The 17980-nt window shown below is 45.8% G+C and overlaps 1 protein-coding gene and 1 long non-coding RNA gene across 2 annotated transcripts; one reads left to right on the plus strand and one right to left on the minus strand.

Annotated features, from left to right (window-relative positions):
• Nucleotides 1–4904: 4904 nt before the first annotated feature.
• On the minus strand, nt 4905–16127 carry LOC149278132 (uncharacterized). Its single transcript, XR_016278788.1, has 5 exons — nt 15562–16127; nt 14753–14866; nt 8168–8275; nt 7373–7616; nt 4905–5141 (listed from the first exon to the last, which is right to left on the minus strand). It is a non-coding gene; the product is annotated as an uncharacterized LOC149278132 (long non-coding RNA).
• On the plus strand, nt 7513–11014 carry LOC149278133 (uncharacterized). The gene is made up of 2 exons (XM_089502355.1): nt 7513–7643; nt 9589–11014. The coding sequence occupies exon 2, from the start codon at nt 9789–9791 to the stop codon at nt 10779–10781; it is 993 nt and encodes a 330-aa protein (XP_089358481.1). The 5' UTR covers nt 7513–7643; nt 9589–9788; the 3' UTR covers nt 10782–11014.
• Nucleotides 16128–17980: the final 1853 nt, after the last annotated feature.

Raw genomic sequence — 17980 nt, forward strand, 5'->3', positions numbered from 1 at the left:
ACCCCAACTCCAGGGATGGAGTTTTGTCACCCAGTCCTGGATGGGGTCACACTTCCCTTAAAGGATGAGGTTCGCAGTTTGGGAGTACTCCTGGATCCGTCCTTACAATTGACATCCCAAATAGATGCGACGGCCAAGAGTGCTTGGTATCAGCTTCGGTTGATATGCCAACTGTGTCCCTACCTGAACCAAAAGGACCTTGAAGCAGTGGTTCTTGGACTGGTAATCTCTCGGTTAGATTTCTGCAATGCACTCTACTTGGGGCCACCCTTGTACCAAATGCGGAAGCTTCAGTTGGTTCAAAATGCAGCAGCCAGATTGGTCACCGGAACATCTAGGTTTGACCATATAACACCACTACTGAAATCTCTTCACTGACTGCCAATTAGCTTCCGGGTGCAATACAAGGTGTTGGTTATTACCTTTAAAGCCCTACATGGCTCGGGCCCAAGTTACTTGCGGGAGCGCTTCTCCTACATAATCCGCCCCGCACTCTCAGAACATCTGGGAAGTTCTTACTAGAATATTATGATACCAGGCTAATGACAACTTCACATAAGGCATTCACTGCCGCGGCCCCAAGATTATGGAATGACCTACTGGAAGAGATCCATCTCATTACTACCTTAGAGGCCTTTAAGAAGGCACTCAAAACAGATCTCTTCCAGCGGACTTATTCCATATAAAAAGGTTATGACGATGGCTCTTCCTTGACTCTGATTGTGGGCTAATGGACAAGTTGTAATTTTTAGAGAACTAATAGGAATTTTTGGTAAATTCAGTGTTAGTATTTTATTGTTGTATTGATTGTAAATTGTACTAAGTGTCTTTTAAGGTTGTAATCCCACCTCGATCCGTGGGAGAGGCAGGAGGTAGAAATAAACGTTATTATTATTATTATTATTATTATTATTATTATTATTATTATTTGTCACAGTGAGTGCTGAGATTGTGTATTCCTGCATGACAGAAGGGAGATGGGGGGATGACCCTTCCAAATCTATGTTTCTATGATGCTACAAGACAAACAAGCCTTGTTTCAGAATGTATTAATAACTTTTAATTAAAAGCAAAGAGACACAGGTCTGGCATTGTAATTCTAAGCCATTCCTGTTAGGGCTTGGTGGTTTCCAGACCTTTTACCATTTTGGCCACTCTCCTCTGGATACTCTGAACACACTCCTGCTTGTCAATATCCCCCTTGAATGGTGTTGCCCAGAACTGGGCACAGGATTATTCCAGGTGAGGCCTGACTAAAGCAGAATAGAGTGGCACTATGTCTTCCCTTGATCTACACACTACACTCCTATTGATGCAGCCTAGTATTGCATTGGCTTTTTAAGCAGCTGAATCACATTGCTTGATCATGTTCAGCCTGTGGTCCATTAAGACTCCTTGCATGTGCTGCCAGGTGTCCCCTGACCTATATTCTGTGCAGGTCCTTTTTACTGCACAAGTGTAGTACGCTACATTTCTCCCAGCTGAAATTCATTTTCTTAGTTTTGACCCAATTCTCTATCATCTGTTAATCTTATTTTGGATTCTGGTCTTTTCCTTTGAGGAATTGCTATTTGAGGAATTGGGGTCACCTGTAAACTTGAGAACCAGGCCCTCTCTTTCTGCATCCAAGGCTCTCTTTCTTAAAGAGGCAGGAAATGGGGTATATTGTAGGGGAGGGTCCAGGGTAAAGGACAGCCCCCTAACATATTGAAGACAACTAGGATTAGTCTAGGAAAGGGGCATTGGGGATTTCGTGGAGAGAAGGACAAAGAGGTGAGGATGCAACATGGGGATTGGAACATGCGATGTGATAGGGGAGAGGGGGGCAGTAGACAAGGGGTGATCCATGCAACTTCCTCTAGGATTTGGAATGGGGCAGGGCGCCCTAGTGCAGGCTGAAGGGGAGAGGGGTGCTCTCAGGAGAGAGGTAAATGGCCCCCATCCCCCCAAAAGTAGAAATTATTCCCCCTCCTTAAGTATTCTGCCTTCCATCCAGTCTCTAAAGTGGTGTGTTGTGTTCTTTAAATTTTGTAATCTTATTAAGACTCAAATAATGTTTAAATATTTGAAGGGGTGTCATGTTGAGGCTGCAACAAGCTTGTTTTCTGTTGCTCCAGAGAATAGGATCCAGAGCAATGAATGCAAACAGTAGGCAAAAGAAGTCAAAGGCTTTCATGGCCGGCATCCATGGTTTTTTGTGTGGTTTTTTGGGCTATGTGGCCATGTTCTAGAGGATTTTCTAGAACATGGCCACATAGCCCGAAAAACCCACTGAAAACCATGTAGGCAAGGAGATTCCACCTAAAGAACAGGAGGAAGTTCCTGAAGCTAACAGCTGTTGGACAGTGGAACTGGAGTCTCCCTCTTCGGAGGTTTTTAAACAGAGGCGGCATCTGTTGGGGGTGCTTTGATTGAGAGTTCCTGCATGGCAGAATGGGGTTGGACTGGATGGCCCTTCTTGGGGTCTCTTCCAACTCTGTGATCCCTGGATTTCAATCAGCGATTCCTCAGTACCACTAAAGAAATGGGCAATGAATATAAACAGCACAGCACAGGAAAGGTATTTTTCCTCTGGGCTCACAGCCCTCAAAGGCCTGAGTCAATTGCTTTATCTACCTTGCTGGGTTGTTGTTCTTGAGCACAGAACATCCAAATACTTTCATTTATTGATACTTTTATTGGGCCAGCCAAAATGCACAAACTATATGATGCAAGCTTTCCTAGCTTCTCTGGCTTCTTCATCAGGCAAAGGAGTTCAAAATCATTTGCTGCTGTTGCCATTTCCAATTTATGACAACAGGGTTTTCTTGGCAAGTTTCTTCCGAGGGGGTTTGCTATTGCCATCCTGTGGGGCTGAGAGAGTGTGACTTGCCCTTACAGCAGAGGGGGGTGACAGTGTGAGAGTCACAGGCCTACATTTTGTCAGATGTTGGTGTTCTCAGTTAAGATGGCGTGGAAGCAGATATAGCCATGCCTCCCTTTTGGCCATGTGGTCTCTGGGAGACAAGGAGCCTCAAAGTCCAGGAAATAGAAATTAAACCCCACATTAGCAACACAAAAAGATCCCACAAGTGAAGCTGTCCCTTTGTTAGGCAGCAACAATGAATTTCTCCAGAAGCCTCAACATTTAGTTCCTCTTTAGGTAAAACACACCAAATGCAGTCGGAATTACTTTTGCTGGAGGTAGTAACTTTAAAAAGTTAAGTGCCTTGGCTTTGTATTTAGGATTTCCTTGCTGCGGCTGAAATGCAATATCCCCGAATCCAAAAAACCTATCCAGAGGCAACAGTGTTGGCTGTACAGCAAAATACAGTGGTTTGAACATTGGACTAGGACTCTGGAGAACAGGGTTCAAATCTCTGCTCAGCCATGAATCCCAATGGGTGACCCTGGGCACGTCACACTCTCTCAGCCCCAGAGAATGGTCATGGTAAACCCTCTCTGTAGAAACTTGCCAAGGGAACACGGTGATAGGTTCACCTTAGGGTTGGTTGCCATAAATAAGAAACAACTTGAAGGCACACAATAAACAAGAGTACAAAACCTGCAAAACAGTGATACCTGTTATTGGGCAGTTTGGTTGGCCCAAGAATTTCAGAGGGTTTTCTTAGGCAAGGAATATTTAAAGGTGTTTTTGCCAGTGCCTTCCTCAGAAATATAGCCTCCTGCTCCTGGGATTCATTGGCAGTCTCCCATCCAAGCACTAACCAGGACTGACCCTGCTTAGTTTCCAAGATCAGATGGGATCTGCAGCCTTTGGGTCATTTAGGCCATTCTAGCCTTCTTGCTTCTAGCCTGAAGGATGCAGTGTCCTGGAAATACAATGGCCGGGAGGGAAGATAACCCAGTAAATGCACAGATCCTCCTGGAATATCCTTGCAAGATCTTCATATTGAGAAATATGAAACCTTGCAAATTCTGGCATGGCGCTTCTGGGTGAGCTGGAGATTTGCACCCAGCACTTTCCTCTTGGCCTGAAGGTGAGCATCCCCCATAACAAACTGGAAAAACTTACCCTGCCTAGAAATGCCCCCTAAAAACTGGAGACTTGGGACTAGGCCCTGAAAGCTGGCAGCCCTTACAGTATGCAAACCATTGAAATATCCACTAAAAGAGAAAAGAGTAGGTGGCATTTACCTTTCTCTTGTTTCTTCCACAGGTAAAGCAGGAGCATCGGAGGCCCGATCCGGATCCCCTTTCGTTGGAGTGGAGTAGCAAGAGCAGTTCCCCTGATGTTTGATTCTGCAAGCCAACGTCAGGGAGCTCAGGTTGGAAAACAGACCATGTTTTCATACAGGTTTAGGTACTCAATCTTTTTAGTAGGAACTAAGGGCCGGAGCAGATGGTCCAAATACGCCCAGTTCAGAGCATAATTGGTGTGCAGCATTTAGACGCCGCATGTCATGATGACGCCTTGAAGTCACCCATAAACTGGGCGGCTGCCCAGACATTGGCGGCTTCAAGGTGTTCTGGTGACATGGCATTTATACACCGCACGGCGCCAGAGCGGCTTGAAGCTGCTATGGGGTTGTGGCGGGGCAGCAAAAGCCATCTTTTTGCCAGCTGAAGAAGGAGTGGATCTTTGCTGCTCCTTTTTCAGCCACTTTCAAGGCGGACTGGGGCTTCCCAGGGGAGTGCATTCCACTAACGGGGAGCCATGACCGAGAAGCCCTCTCTCACATCTTCACATGTTGCATTGATCTCTCTGGTGGGATGCCGCCAGCAGACCTCAGTCCTCAAAAAACTGCATATAGGGACTTCTTCCAGTATTGAGGTCTCAAGCCAAATTGAAATCCAGTGCAATTCTTGGTCAGTGAGCCCCTGCCCACAGGTTTAATTCAGAAACAAAAGACAGAATCCAGACCCATTTGGTGTGAATGAACAGCTTTTATTTGCAGTAAAGAAACCTTAACAGGCAAGTCTATAATGTCTGACAAATCTAAGATGGAACACACACAATTGCCACTTTTATACATCCACCTCACAACCTGGTGTAACTATATACTTGGACAAAAGTTCCCGCGTTTTTCTTTTATCTTGATGTAATGGTTTAACATCCGGGCGTCTGGCATTTGAGCAGAGTCCTGGGAACAACCTCCTTCTCAGTACAGCTTAGTCAAAACAACTTGGGAACAATGCACCTGCAGTTAAGTGGTTATAGAAACACAATATCAAACTATAACTCTATTTATTAACCTTAATATCTATCTATATGCATATATATTTATCACTATCAAACTTTATTATCAGAATATAAACCTATATTATTAATATATTTAAAGCAATCCTAAACCTACCAATAAAACTTTACATTTTCCCTCTTCTCATAATCACCCTTCTCTTTTCCAAAGGCAAGCTTCTGAAGAGAGATAACTCCTCCACATTCCTTTCTAGTCAGCTCTAGCAAGTTGTCAGTCATTAGAAACACTTTAACCCTTGCAGCACAATTCCTTCTCAAATCTCCCTCTAAACCAACTATAAACCCCATGGCAATCTTCCTTAACCCTATATCCTATCTGGCAGGAATTCCCATTCCTGACATTCTTTTAGGACCGCTATTGTATGTTATTCCAGTCAGCAACAGAGCTGCTGATTTTGCACTGGCTGCAGCATCAAAGTGACCAAAATGGTGGAGGGTCTGGATACCATGCCCTGTCAGGAGAGACTTAGGGATCTGGGTATGTTTAGCCTGGAGAAGAGAGAGTTTAGAGGTGATATGATAGCCCTGTTGAAATGTTTCAAAGGGTGTCATACTAAGGTTGGAGAGAACTTGTTTTCTGCTGCTCCACAGACTAGGACAGTGGTGGCGAACTAGGACATGGAATAATGGATGCAAGCTGCAGGAATAGAGATTCCAGCTCAACATTAGGAGAAACGTCCTGACAGTAAGGGCTGTTTGACAGTGGAAGACACTCCCTCAGAGAGTGGCGGAGTGTCTTTAAGCAAATGTTGGGCTGCAATCTGTTGGGGGTTGGATTTCATGGCCCTTATGGTCTCTTCCAACTCTATGATTTTGTTTCTATCCGCTTGGGATATTATGCCAGCTGCAGCCCTACCTAGAGTTGGAGGACCTGAAGATGGTAGTGCACACGTTGCTGAACATTGCACTGTACATTGAGAAACTCTGTACCTAGTTCAGATACTTTGGTTATTGAAACATTCAGGAGTGGTCACACCAATATTAAAATCACTCCACTGGTTGCTAATTAGTTTGCAGGCAAAGTACAAAGTACTGCTTATTACCTTTAAAGCCCTACATGGTTTGGGTCCAGGTTACCTATGGGATTGTCTCCTCCTGTATAATCTAACTCATATATGACTGGACTAGGTTGGCAACTACCAGCCAGAGGACTTTTTCTTCAGCCGCCCCTGGACTGTGGAATGGCCTGCCAGAATAAAACAATGTTAAAGATCACTCTCTTCTGGCAGGCCTCTCCAGATGATTTTTAAATTGTAAAACGTAAATGTGGATTGTTTTAATATGTATGTGTCTTGTTGTTCTTTTAAACAGATGTGTGTTTTTAACTGATGTTGTGTATTTATTGGTCTGTTTTTGTTCCCTGACTTGATTTGTGGGTAGAGGTGGGTAAGGAATAAATATCATCATCATTATCATTACAGGGGTGTTTTCCTTCCTTTCAGCTCCTGGTCTCCTTTGAGGACGTGGCCATGTATTTCACTGAAGAGGAGTGGGACCTTCTGGATCCAGGACAGAGGACTCTCTACAAGGAGGTTATGATGGAGAATTATGATACTTTGGCTTCCCTAGGTAAGGATCATAGACCTCCTTTGCACCTAGAGAGAGACCCCCCCCCCAAAAAAAAATGGATACTGGACTTTGCTAATGCAAAACCATGGTTGCTTCCATAAGTAAGGTATGTTTTTTCTGTACCATGGCGAAAGGAGGAGATCCTTCTTTCAAAGTCTGGGAAGAAGAGGATTGAGTAATGGGGTACTTGATTGCATGTGTGGTGGGATTGATCCTTACCTGGAAGCTGAGACAAGTAGTAAGAGAACATTTTAGTTTCATTTAACCTCAGGATGTATCCACACAACAGAAATAAAGCAGTTTGATACCACTTCAACTGTCATGGCTCCATCCTGTGGAATTCTGAGATTTGTAGTTTAGTAAGGTATGTAGAGAGATTGATACTACAGATTAACACAGCTGTATCTTGTATTCAGCCTGGTCTGTCAGAGAGCTCTGGTGCCTCACAGAACTCAAGATCCTAGGATGCTGTAAAATAGAGTCATGGCAGTTAAAGTCGTGCCAAAATGCTTTCTTTCTGCAGTGTGGATACACCCTTTCTGAAAACAAAAGGAACCATCAGATTGTGAATTCTCCTGGTAGACATATCTAGTGGCTTCTCACCTGCCTTCTTAGGTCAACTTGATATTTTACTCTTCTTGCTTTCCAGCGTTTCCCCCCTTTTACCAGAAGTAAGATGGGAGTAAGACCGAAGTAAGACAGGAGGCACAGACAATATATATGGGCCCATTCATGCAGTTCTGTCCTGGTTTGCATTAACAACTGTGTTTCTCTGTTTCTTTAGAATTCCCCAAACCAGACTTCATTTCTTGGTTAGAAGAAGGAAGAGATCCCTTCATCTGGGGTTCTGAGAGGGAAGAGAAGAGATCAAGAGGTACTTGACTATACATGCGGTGGGGATGTTTCTGGTCTGGGAATTGAGAGAACATCTTGGTGAATGCTTCAGTTTGTACTTAATCCCATTTAATTCTCATGGGAGACAGACCTCGGGTCTGTCCTTCTACCTGCTTCCTGTTGAAGCAGGTCTCTTGTCCATAGAGTTGCCGTAAGTCGAAGTTGATGACAGTTAACAACAGCAACAACAGTACAGTTGCAAGACTAGAATCCACAGTTTTACTTACCCACACTGAAATGCAGTCTGAAAATATTAAATGGAGATTAATGGGCATGAAGTGGAAATGGAAGTAATAAGAGATAATGAGCAGACATGGACATTCCTGTATTGTATGAAATGGTAAACAGAATGGAAGGAAGGAGGAAAGCAAGGGCAAAGCCCCTCTGAACAAATCTTGCCAAGAAAACCACATTATAGGTTCATCTTAAGGTTGCCATAATTCAGAAATGACTTGACCCCCCCCTCCACAAAATTATTTTTCAACAGCCCTTTCTCATACGTACCTAGAATGCCTTATCTTTGTGGTACAATGGAGCTGGCACAAGCAGGATTCTGTGGCCAAAAAAAGACAGCGAGGGACAAGTAGGTAGAACATTTTCCTCACAGTAGACCTGTGTTGAAAGATGCACGTGAGACATCATGGAAAGAAGTCAAACAACACACACACACACACACACACACACACACACACACACACACACACAGAGGGATGGACATTTCAGTCTGTGGTTCCCAGAAACTGAACCCAAACAGTTTCTTTGCAACTGACTGACCTCCAGATGTCCAGGGCATCAGTCTGCTCCTAGACTCTATTGCCCAAACACCAGTTCCCTGTCACTTGATGATAACTGCCCTCAAGTCAGCCTCTACTCCTGGTGACCCTGCGAATGAGACACCTCCTATCCCCGTAATCCTCAACCACTCTGCTTAGGTCCTGCAGCCTCAGGCCCATGGCTTCTCTGATTGACTATAACCATCTGGCATGCTTCGCTCTCTCTTTCCTAGCATTATTATCTTTTCTAGTGACCCACTCCTTCTTATGATGTGGCCAAAGTACGACAATCTCATTTACATCAACTTGGCTTCCAGGGCAATTTAAGGCTTAATCTGTTCTAGGGTCCATATTGTTTGCCTTTTTGGCTATCCACCTCAGAATGCTTCTCCAGCACCTCAACTCAAATAAGTTTATTTTCTTTCTGTTGGCTTTCTTCACTGTCCAGTTCTTCTATCTGTACATGCTGATGAGGAACACAGTGGCTTGGATTATTCTAACTTTAGTGCTCAGTTGTATATCTTTACGCTTTAGAAGCATGTTTAGTTTTTTCACGGCTGCCTTTCCCTGCCTTTGCACTTTCTTCCTTGATCTTCTTTAGTGTTCATTCCAAGTCTGTGATGTTTTCCATGAGTTGTATGGTGCTATCTGCCTGTCTTAGATGGTTGACATTCCTTCCTCCTATCTTCTTCTTTGAATCCCTAGCCATTGCAAAGGGATGGAGAACCTTCGGCCCTTCAGACATTGTGGAACTCCACCTTCCACGAGCTCAAGCCAGTGTAGTCATGTTCAGGAATGATGGGAGTTGGAGTGGTATGTAGAGAGGACTTTTAGCACCTTTGAGACTAACTGAAAGAAAGAAGTTGGCAGCATGAGCTTTTTTAGACTAAAGTTTACTTCCTCAGATGCATTTGTTGCAGTGGAAGCTGCATAGAATACTGTGCAGAAATATGCAGTTTCCCCAACTTGATGAGAATGAAGTTCCACTTATTGTTCAGATCAAAAGAAAATCATTACTAGTATATTCAAAAGGGAAAGTGAGCTTAAGCATAGCATACAGTGCAGAAAGGGGAGAATCTTGCAGGAGCAGGCTTTGATTCTTGATGAGATCCTTGGTTCCTGTGCGGAGACCTTCTTTTCCTTTCTTTCCAGCAGATTATCGCCACAACCATCAGAATGATAGGGAGCCACTGTCTAAGTTAGCAGAAGAAGCAAGACTTGGAACCGAAAAAGAGAAACTGAGAAAACGAAGAGTACCAGGGAAGTGTGCTGTCTGTGGGAAAGTGATTGCAAATAAAAACGAACTAAATAGACATAGTCTAGTACACACAAGGGAGAAACGACATAAATGCATGAAATGTGGGAAAAGCTTCAGTAGGAAGGATGTTCTAGGTGTCCATGAAAGAATCCATGCGGAAGAAGAAACTTATAAATGCACTCATTGTGGAAAGAGGTTTGCTGCAAAAAGTCATTTTTTAGAGCACCGAAGAGGCCTCACAGACGAAACACCATACAAATGCATGGGATGCGGAAAGGGCTTCTGTGTTCTCAGTAGGCTTACTATACATGAAAGAGTTCACACGGGGGAGAGACCATATGCGTGCAAGCATTGTGAAAAGAGGTTCAGTAGGAAAGATTCTCTCCAGTTGCATGAAAGAATGCACACAGAGGAGAAACGGTATCAATGCACAGAATGTGGAAAGGGCTTCAATAAGAATGGAGCGTTTACTATGCATCAAATAATTCACAAAGAGGAGAAGCCATATCAGTGCATGGAATGTGGAAAGGGCTTCAATCAGAGAGCAGCACTTACTGTGCACCAAAGAGCTCACAAAGGAGAGAAGCCATATAAATGCATGGAGTGTGGGAAAAGCTTCAGAGCAAAGGCCACATGTGCTAAACATCAAAGAACCCACACAGGGAAGAAACCATTTATATGTTTGGAATGTGGAAGGAGTTTCAAATTGAGAGAATATCTTACTGTACATGAACAGCTCCACACAGGGCATAAGCCACATAAATGCTTTGTTTGTGGGAAAAGCTTCCGTGATAAAAGCACATATAATAAACATCAGAGAACTCACACAACATTTAAACCATACAAATGTATGGAATGTGGGAAGAGCTTCATTCTGAGTGGAAGTCTGTGTTTACATCTGAGAACGCACACAGGGGAGAAACCATATCAGTGCATCATATGTGGGAGGCACTTTGGTACCAAGGGTCATCTTAATCGACATCATAGGACCCACACATCGGGGAAACCCTATGGATGCAGCGACTGTGGAAAGCGCTGCCGTAATGTGAGATCTCTGACTAAACACCAGAAAACTCACACAAAGTGACATTAATGTTTTTATATGGAATCATTGCTGGATTACTGCATGGGTTGTGGAAAGAAGTTCCCTCTGAAGACAGAAATGTTTCATTACATTTAGTTTAATCTGAGAATAGGAAATTTTCATAGCCAGATGACTATCTTGGCTTGGAAATACTGGAACCATTAGAGAAGTGCAGCTTTGTTTTTGTTTTTTGACTGAGAAACGGATTTTGTCGTTTTCTATATTGTTAAAACTTATTTTCCTTGTCCAATAAAATAAATGGCACTGTAACAGCTTTATTGGGCTGCTGTCATCACTTCATGTTTCAAGCAAATATGATGAGTGTGACTGAATGATCTGTGATCATTAGAAATCTGGGGATGACTCTGGAGACTGGGGTCCAAAACACTGCAGAAATAATCCAGTTTGAGACCATTTTATCTTCCCTGGCTCGGTGCTTGGGAGGACTGGAAAATGTAGGGTTTTTTGAGACATTTAGCCTTCTCTGTCGGAGGGTTTTGGTGCCACAATTCTTAGGATGCCCTAGCTCTGAGCCAGGACAGTTAAAGTGGTCTCAAACCGGGTTATTTCTGCAGTGTGTTTGTCACATCGAACCCACTTTGGTTCAGACCAATCCGTTCTTACTGAGAGTGCCTTTGAAAGTCCTCCCTCAGGAAACTTGCCCCAGCAGGGCCAATACAGGCACCTGAAGCACCAAATTTGGTTTTAGACACTATTCGTGTAACATTTATTAAAATACAGAGACATATACATATATATTCAAGTACCAAGAGAGGTCTCACACACACCATTCATACAGTACTCATGCAGAGGTGGCACTTCACTGAAGTTCATTGATCACTCGTCCTTCATGAAGACCTTGGGAGCCCTGTTGCCGTGGATCCAGGAGCACACCTCTGGTTTGGAAAGCTCTCTCTTTTAAGGCTTTCTGCTTCTCTGCTTCCAATGTCCACTGCCCTTTGGCCTTCGGACAGAAATTTCCTTGACTGGTGAGTTCTCTACATTTCTCCTCTTATCAGTCCATGTCCAAACATTCTGTAATTTCTTGCAGTTCGTACCAGCCCTTGCATGGAATGTCCTTTCCTTATAGATAACACTTGGCAGCTACATCTTGGTTCTCATAGATGCGCCATCACCTCACCAGCAGGTTCAAAAATCCTCGCTTTGGTTGCCAGGTAACTCCCATATCATGCACTGTGAATCTTCATTTTGTTCAGTCTTCTAGTGCCAGTTTTCACTCAAACAACAATCCATTCCTCACATGTTTTGGAACTATGACTCTGGAGACCAGGGTTCAAACCCCAGCTGGGCCATGAAAACCCTCTGGGTGACCTTGGGCAAGTCATATTCTCTCAGCCTCAGAGGATGGCAATGGCAAACCCCCTCTGAAGAAACATGCCAAGAAAAAACCATGATTGGACTGCCGTAAATTGGAAACGTCTTGAAGACACATAACAACAATGGACCCAGAGATTGGTGGTGGGTAAGGAGTCCCCCCTCATAGAATAATAGAGTTGGAACAGACCCCAAGGGCCACCCAGGCCAACCCCATTCTGCATTGCAGAAACACTCCATCAAAGCATACCCAACAGATGGCCATCAAGGAAGGAGAGACCACCATCCTCCATTAAGGGAGTGTGTTCCACTGTCGAACAGCCCTTACTGTCAGGAAGGTCCTCCTTTTCCTGTAGCTTGCATCCGTTGTTCCTGGAGCAGCAGAAAACAAGCTTGCTCCCTCCTGTGACATCCCTTCAAATATTTAAACAAGACTATCATATCACCTCTTAACCTTCTCTTCTCTAGGCTAAACATCCCCAGCTCCCTAAGTCTTTCCTCATAAGGCATGGTTTCAAGACTCTTTACCATTTTAGTTGCCCTCCTTTGGACATAGAATCATAGAATCATAGAGTTGGAAGAGACCGCAAGGGCCATCCAGTCCAACCCCCTGCCATGCAGGAAATCCAGATCAAAGCATTGCCAACAGATGGCCATCCAGCCTCCATTTGAAGACCTCCAAGGAGGGAGACTCCACTAAACTCCGAGGAAGGAGTGTGTTCCACTGTCGAACAGCCCTTACTGTCAGGAAGTTCCTCCTAATGTTGAGGTGGAATCTCTTTTCCTGCAGCTTGCATCCATTGCTCCGGGTCCTAGTCTCTGGAGCAGCAGAAAACAAGCTTGCTCCCTCCTCAATATGACATCCCTTCAAGTATTTAAACAGGGCTATCATATTACCTCTTAACCTTCTCTTCTCCAGGCTAAACATCCCCAGCTCCCTAAGTCGTTCCTCGTAGGGCAAGGTTTCCAGACCTTTCACCATTTTAGTTGCTCTCCTTTGGACACGCTCCAGTTTCTCAATGTCCTTTTTGAATTGTGGCGCCCAGAACTGGACACAATATTCCAGGTGGGGCCTGACCAGAGCAGAATATAGTGGCACTATTACTTCCCTGGATCTAGATATGATACTTCTATTGATGCAGCCTAAAATCGCATTGGCCTTGTTAGCTGCCGCATCGCACTGTTGACTCATGTTCAGCTTGTGGTCTACTTGGACTCCTAGATCCCTTTCACATGTTGTCTCCTTAAGCCAGGTGTCCCCCATCCTATATCTGTGCATTTCATTTTTCTGCCCTAAGTGCAGTACTTTAAATTTCTCCGTGTTGAATTTCATTTTGTTAGCCTTGGCCCAGCTTTCTAGTCTATTCAGGTCATTTTGAATTTTGATCCTGTCCTCTGGGGTATTAGCTACTCCTCCTAATTTGGTTTCATCTGCAAATATGATAAGCATAGCCCCTATTCTTTCATCCAAGTCATTAAAAAAGATGTTGAACAGCACTGGGTCCAGGTACTCTACTAAGCGGGGGAAATGAAATGTACGGATGGGGAGCACCTGTTTGACAACAGTACCTGTGAAAGTGATCTAGGAGTCCTAGTAGGGAAACATGAGTCAAGTGTGATGTGGCAGCTAAAAAAACCAATGCAATTGTAGACTGCATCAAAAGTAGTGTAGCATCTGGTACAGCAGAGAGAAGGGATCTTTGGGGGGGGCTCTTTCTCTCCCTCTTGGGGGTCAGTTAGAATCATAGAATCGTAGAGTTGGAAGAGACTGCTAGGTCCAACCCCCTGCCATGCAGGAAATCCAAATCAAAGCATCCCCAACAGATGGCCATCCAGCCTCTGTTTAAAGACCTCCAAGGAGGGAGACTCCACTACACTCCGAGGAAATGTGTTCCACTGTCGAACAGCCCTTACTGTCAGGAAGTTCTTCCTAATGTTGAGGTGGAATCTCTTTTCCTGTAGCTTGCATCCATTGTTCCGGGTCCTGTTCTCTGGAGCAGCAGAAAACAAGTTTGCTCCCTCCTCAATATGACATCCCTTCAAATATTTAAACAGGGCTATCATATCACCTCTTAACCTTCTCTTCTCCAGACTAAACATCCCCCGCTCCCTAAGTCTTTCCTCATAGGACATAGTTTCCAGACCCTTAACCATTTTAGTTGCCCTCCTTTGGAGACGCTCCAGTTTCTCAATGTCCTTTTTTGAATTGTGGTGCCCAGAACTGGACACAATATTCCAGGTGGGGCCTGACCACAGCAGAATTTCTGTAAGGCCAACCTAGGACTGAGAGAGATTAGGGGGAGAAGGCCATGGGGCTGAGAGAAAGGGGTCTTGGGGTCTCCCCTCTTTCTCTCTCTCGGGGGTCAGTTGCATTTCTGTGAGGCAAACCTAGGACTGAGAGGGGCCAGAGGAAGAGGGCCATGGGGCAGAGAGAAAGGATCTTGGGGGTCCCCCTCTTTCTTTCTCTCTTGTAGGTTAGTTCCCTTTTTCTAAGGCCTACCTGGGACTGAGAGAGGCCAGAGGGAGAAGGCCATGAGGCAGAGAGGAGAGGGTCTTGAGGTCCCCCTCCTTCTCTCTCTCCATGAAACTCTCTGGAAAGCAACCACAATGACAGCAACAACACAAGGACTGTTTCTTACCTTTCTGCAGGTGCTGGTGTTCCTCCATCTCTCTCGGGAGCTCCTTCTGAAGGGTCTCCTTTGACATTCTCTGACTTCTGAAAGTGCAGCTCCTCTTCCTCTCTTTGTGGGTTCCTATGGGGAGGAAGAAGGGAAGGGGACAGGTCAGGCTCTGCTTCCTCAAAAGTCCCTCAAGAGAGAAGGGGGGTCCAGGGACTGGGTGGGATTCTACAAGGGGGCTGAGAAAGGGACCCCCTCCTTCCTCTTGGACCATGGGCCCCAGTGGGACCCCTCCACCTGACCCCCCTTCTGACCCTGGGGCTATTTGGGGGACCCCTTGACCCACTGGGTGCCAAGCAGCCCCTTCCCTGCCCCCCCTCCATGGATCAGGGTGTGCATAAAGGGGCCAGGGGCACCTGCCCACGGAGGGGGCTCTCCTGGGGGCTTGGGGAGCTGCAGTTTTGGGAGGCCCTTAGGGTTTTTCAGCCCAGTTTGCTGAACTATGATGCTAGAGCTCACTTTTGGGAATTCTCAGTCCCTCCACAAAGCTACAGACCCCAGGATCCCAGTGGAGGTAGCAGGTAAGCAGGGAGGGGCAGAGGGAGGGAGGGAGGGAGGGTAGGTAGATAGGTAGGAGGGAGGGAGGGAAAGAGGAGGGGAGGAGAGGGACTTTTGTCTCCAATGGCGGTGCACATGCACGGGCGCCGCCATTGGGGACAATTTCCCCGGAATTGCCATGCGCGTATGCTCAAATCCGCGCATGGCAAATCCGCGCATAAGGAGGGCTGACTTGGATCTCAATTTTTATTATGCAATAATACAATATTTGCCTCTCTCCAGTTATATGGCATTTGATGAATTTGAAGAATGCCATTTAGAACTGTTTGGAAGGGTCTTGCTTATTCCTTATTTAAAAAATGTATATGATACGGCTGGAAAGCTATTTGGACCTGGCATTTTTCTGTCACTTGTCATTGTTTGAGTCACTATTCCTATCTTGTTTTCTTTTTGCCATCCCAAACTCCTTTGTATTCTTTTAAGGTAGCTGCATGTCTCCGCAGCGACCCTGCCTCCTTGAGAAAGAAATAGAAGAGGTCTCCAGCTTCATGACGCCTCCAGGATGAAGAGGGGAGAGAGAGTTTTGTCCAGGCCTCATAGATCAAGAAGGGATTTGGACAGGGCATTATGGAGGAGGACAGTCAACAGCATTTAAGTCAGATCTAAAATTTCCCCAACAACAATAACTATATTAAACCTACAATATTCCCCAACTCCACCTCCCTCAACAGGTGCAAAAACTCACTCCGCTTCCTTTGCCCAGAGACAAACCCCCTCCAGCCAGGCCCTTCTCCCGCTCTCCTCACCACTTCTGTCTCTACCAGTCTCCCCAAAAACCCCTTCCAGCACATTCCCAATCCTTCAGTTCCCAAAAGCTCCCAGCCATCTACAGCAAGCCCAACCACCCTCTTCAGCATCTATCAAGACTACCAGCTATATATTTAACAACCGATACTATTAAAACCTATTTTGACAGTTCTAACTTCTGACAGAACCATGGTTCTGACAACTCCAAGCGCTGCCTCATAGATGGTGGCTCCAGTCCTGCTTCTCCTCACATGGGGAAAATAAAAGAGGAGAGAAGGTGGAATGAATGGCAACAGGAAAAGCCAAGCAGATATTCTCCAACTCTGGATCAGCCCCACATTCACTACCCTTCCTAACCTCTCCCTATTTTTTTTAATGTCTACTAAAGGTTAGTAGTCTATCAGCAAAAGTCGTTCTGTATTCTTCCAAGGATTTCTATGGCTTCTCTGTTGCTCCTTGATGAAACTTCAAGTGGGAACTGTGACCTGCCTCCATGTAAATCTATTGATACAGTTTGAGAATCATGCTTTGCCTGAAGCATTTCCCACATTCTGGACTCCCTCAGGATTTCTGGTGTGAATTCTTTGGTGTGCTTTGAGGCTCCTGTTGTCTCTGTAGCTCCTTCCACATTCTGAGCACCGGAAAGGCTTCTCCCGTGTGGATCCTTTGGTGTGTTTTTAGGTTTGAAACCTGAGTGAAGCTCTTTCCACATTCTGAGCAATGGAATGGCGTCTCCCCAGCGTGGATTCTTTGATGGTATTTAAGGCCTGGCCTGACAGTGAAGCTCTTTCCACATTCTGAGCAATGGAATGGCGTCTCCCCAGCGTGGATTACATCCTAAAGCCCCCCTTCTTTTCCTTGGATGATGGGAAGGAATCCTCTGGCCCTGTGAATCTGGTTGGTGGACTACAAATCCCAGCTGCCTGCCCTATGGCCAGACCTCAGTCTCCTTTTCTCAGGGGTCACTTCCAGGTGGGAGACGTAGGAGCAGATCTCCAGTTTTGGGGGCAAATGTCTGGCTCAGGTGGGAGAGCAGCAGCTTGATCCCATTTGCAAGGATTAGTTCAGGTGCAGAGACCCTTAGAGTTGGAAGGGACCCAAGGGCCATCTAGTCCAACCCCATTCTGCCACGGAGGAATGAATAGGCCTTTAGGAGTCTGCCGCCTTCCTCCCTTTGTGACTGGAGACAGCGACGCATGCGCACTGGCCCCCTCCTCCCTAGCCAAGGGCCAGACTGCAGAGCCAGCCCCAGGGAAGGACGACGCATGCGCGGGAGCAGCAGCACCAACCCGGCCTCCTCCCTAGGCGTCCTTCTGCCTCAGGCGCTCTGCTTTCCCGCCAACGCCGGAGGGGCTGCGCCTGCGCAGTCTGCTTTCTTTGCCCTCAGCTGGCCGCGCCTGCGCAGTCTGCCGCCTTCTCCTTCAGAACGAGATCCAATACATATAGAAGCAATACGTACACACACACAAACCCCTTTTGAATATAAAAGTATAAGTCCATATAGATAAAAAGATATGTATATATATAAAAGTACAGAGGCCGACCCCTCTCGAGCAGTGAGTGGAGGGAACACGGCTATATCCTTTGGGAACTACATCTCCCAGAGCCCCCCGCGGCAAGCATGGCCCGCTTCTCTCTTGTGGGGGGGGGAAACGTCATTTATTCCCAGAATCCCCCGGAGTAAGAGCGCCCTGCTTGCCGTGGGGGTTTCTGGGAGACGTAGTCCACACAGAAAAAGAAACATTTCCCCTTAGCCCCCCCCAGAGAGAAAACCCTCAAAGCAGGGGCTTCCTCCTTCGCCATTATACAGCCCCCTCTCTCTGTCTCTCCGCCATGACAGTTGAAGCGGGATGAAAGCGCCACAGTCGCGTAGAGAGAGGGCTT

The sequence above is a fragment of the Sceloporus occidentalis genome, unplaced genomic scaffold, assembly GCF_023333645.1.
Source record: "Sceloporus occidentalis isolate IW3139 unplaced genomic scaffold, rSceOcc1.0.p SCAF_201, whole genome shotgun sequence".
NCBI classification, from domain to species: Eukaryota; Metazoa; Chordata; class Lepidosauria; order Squamata; family Phrynosomatidae; genus Sceloporus; species Sceloporus occidentalis.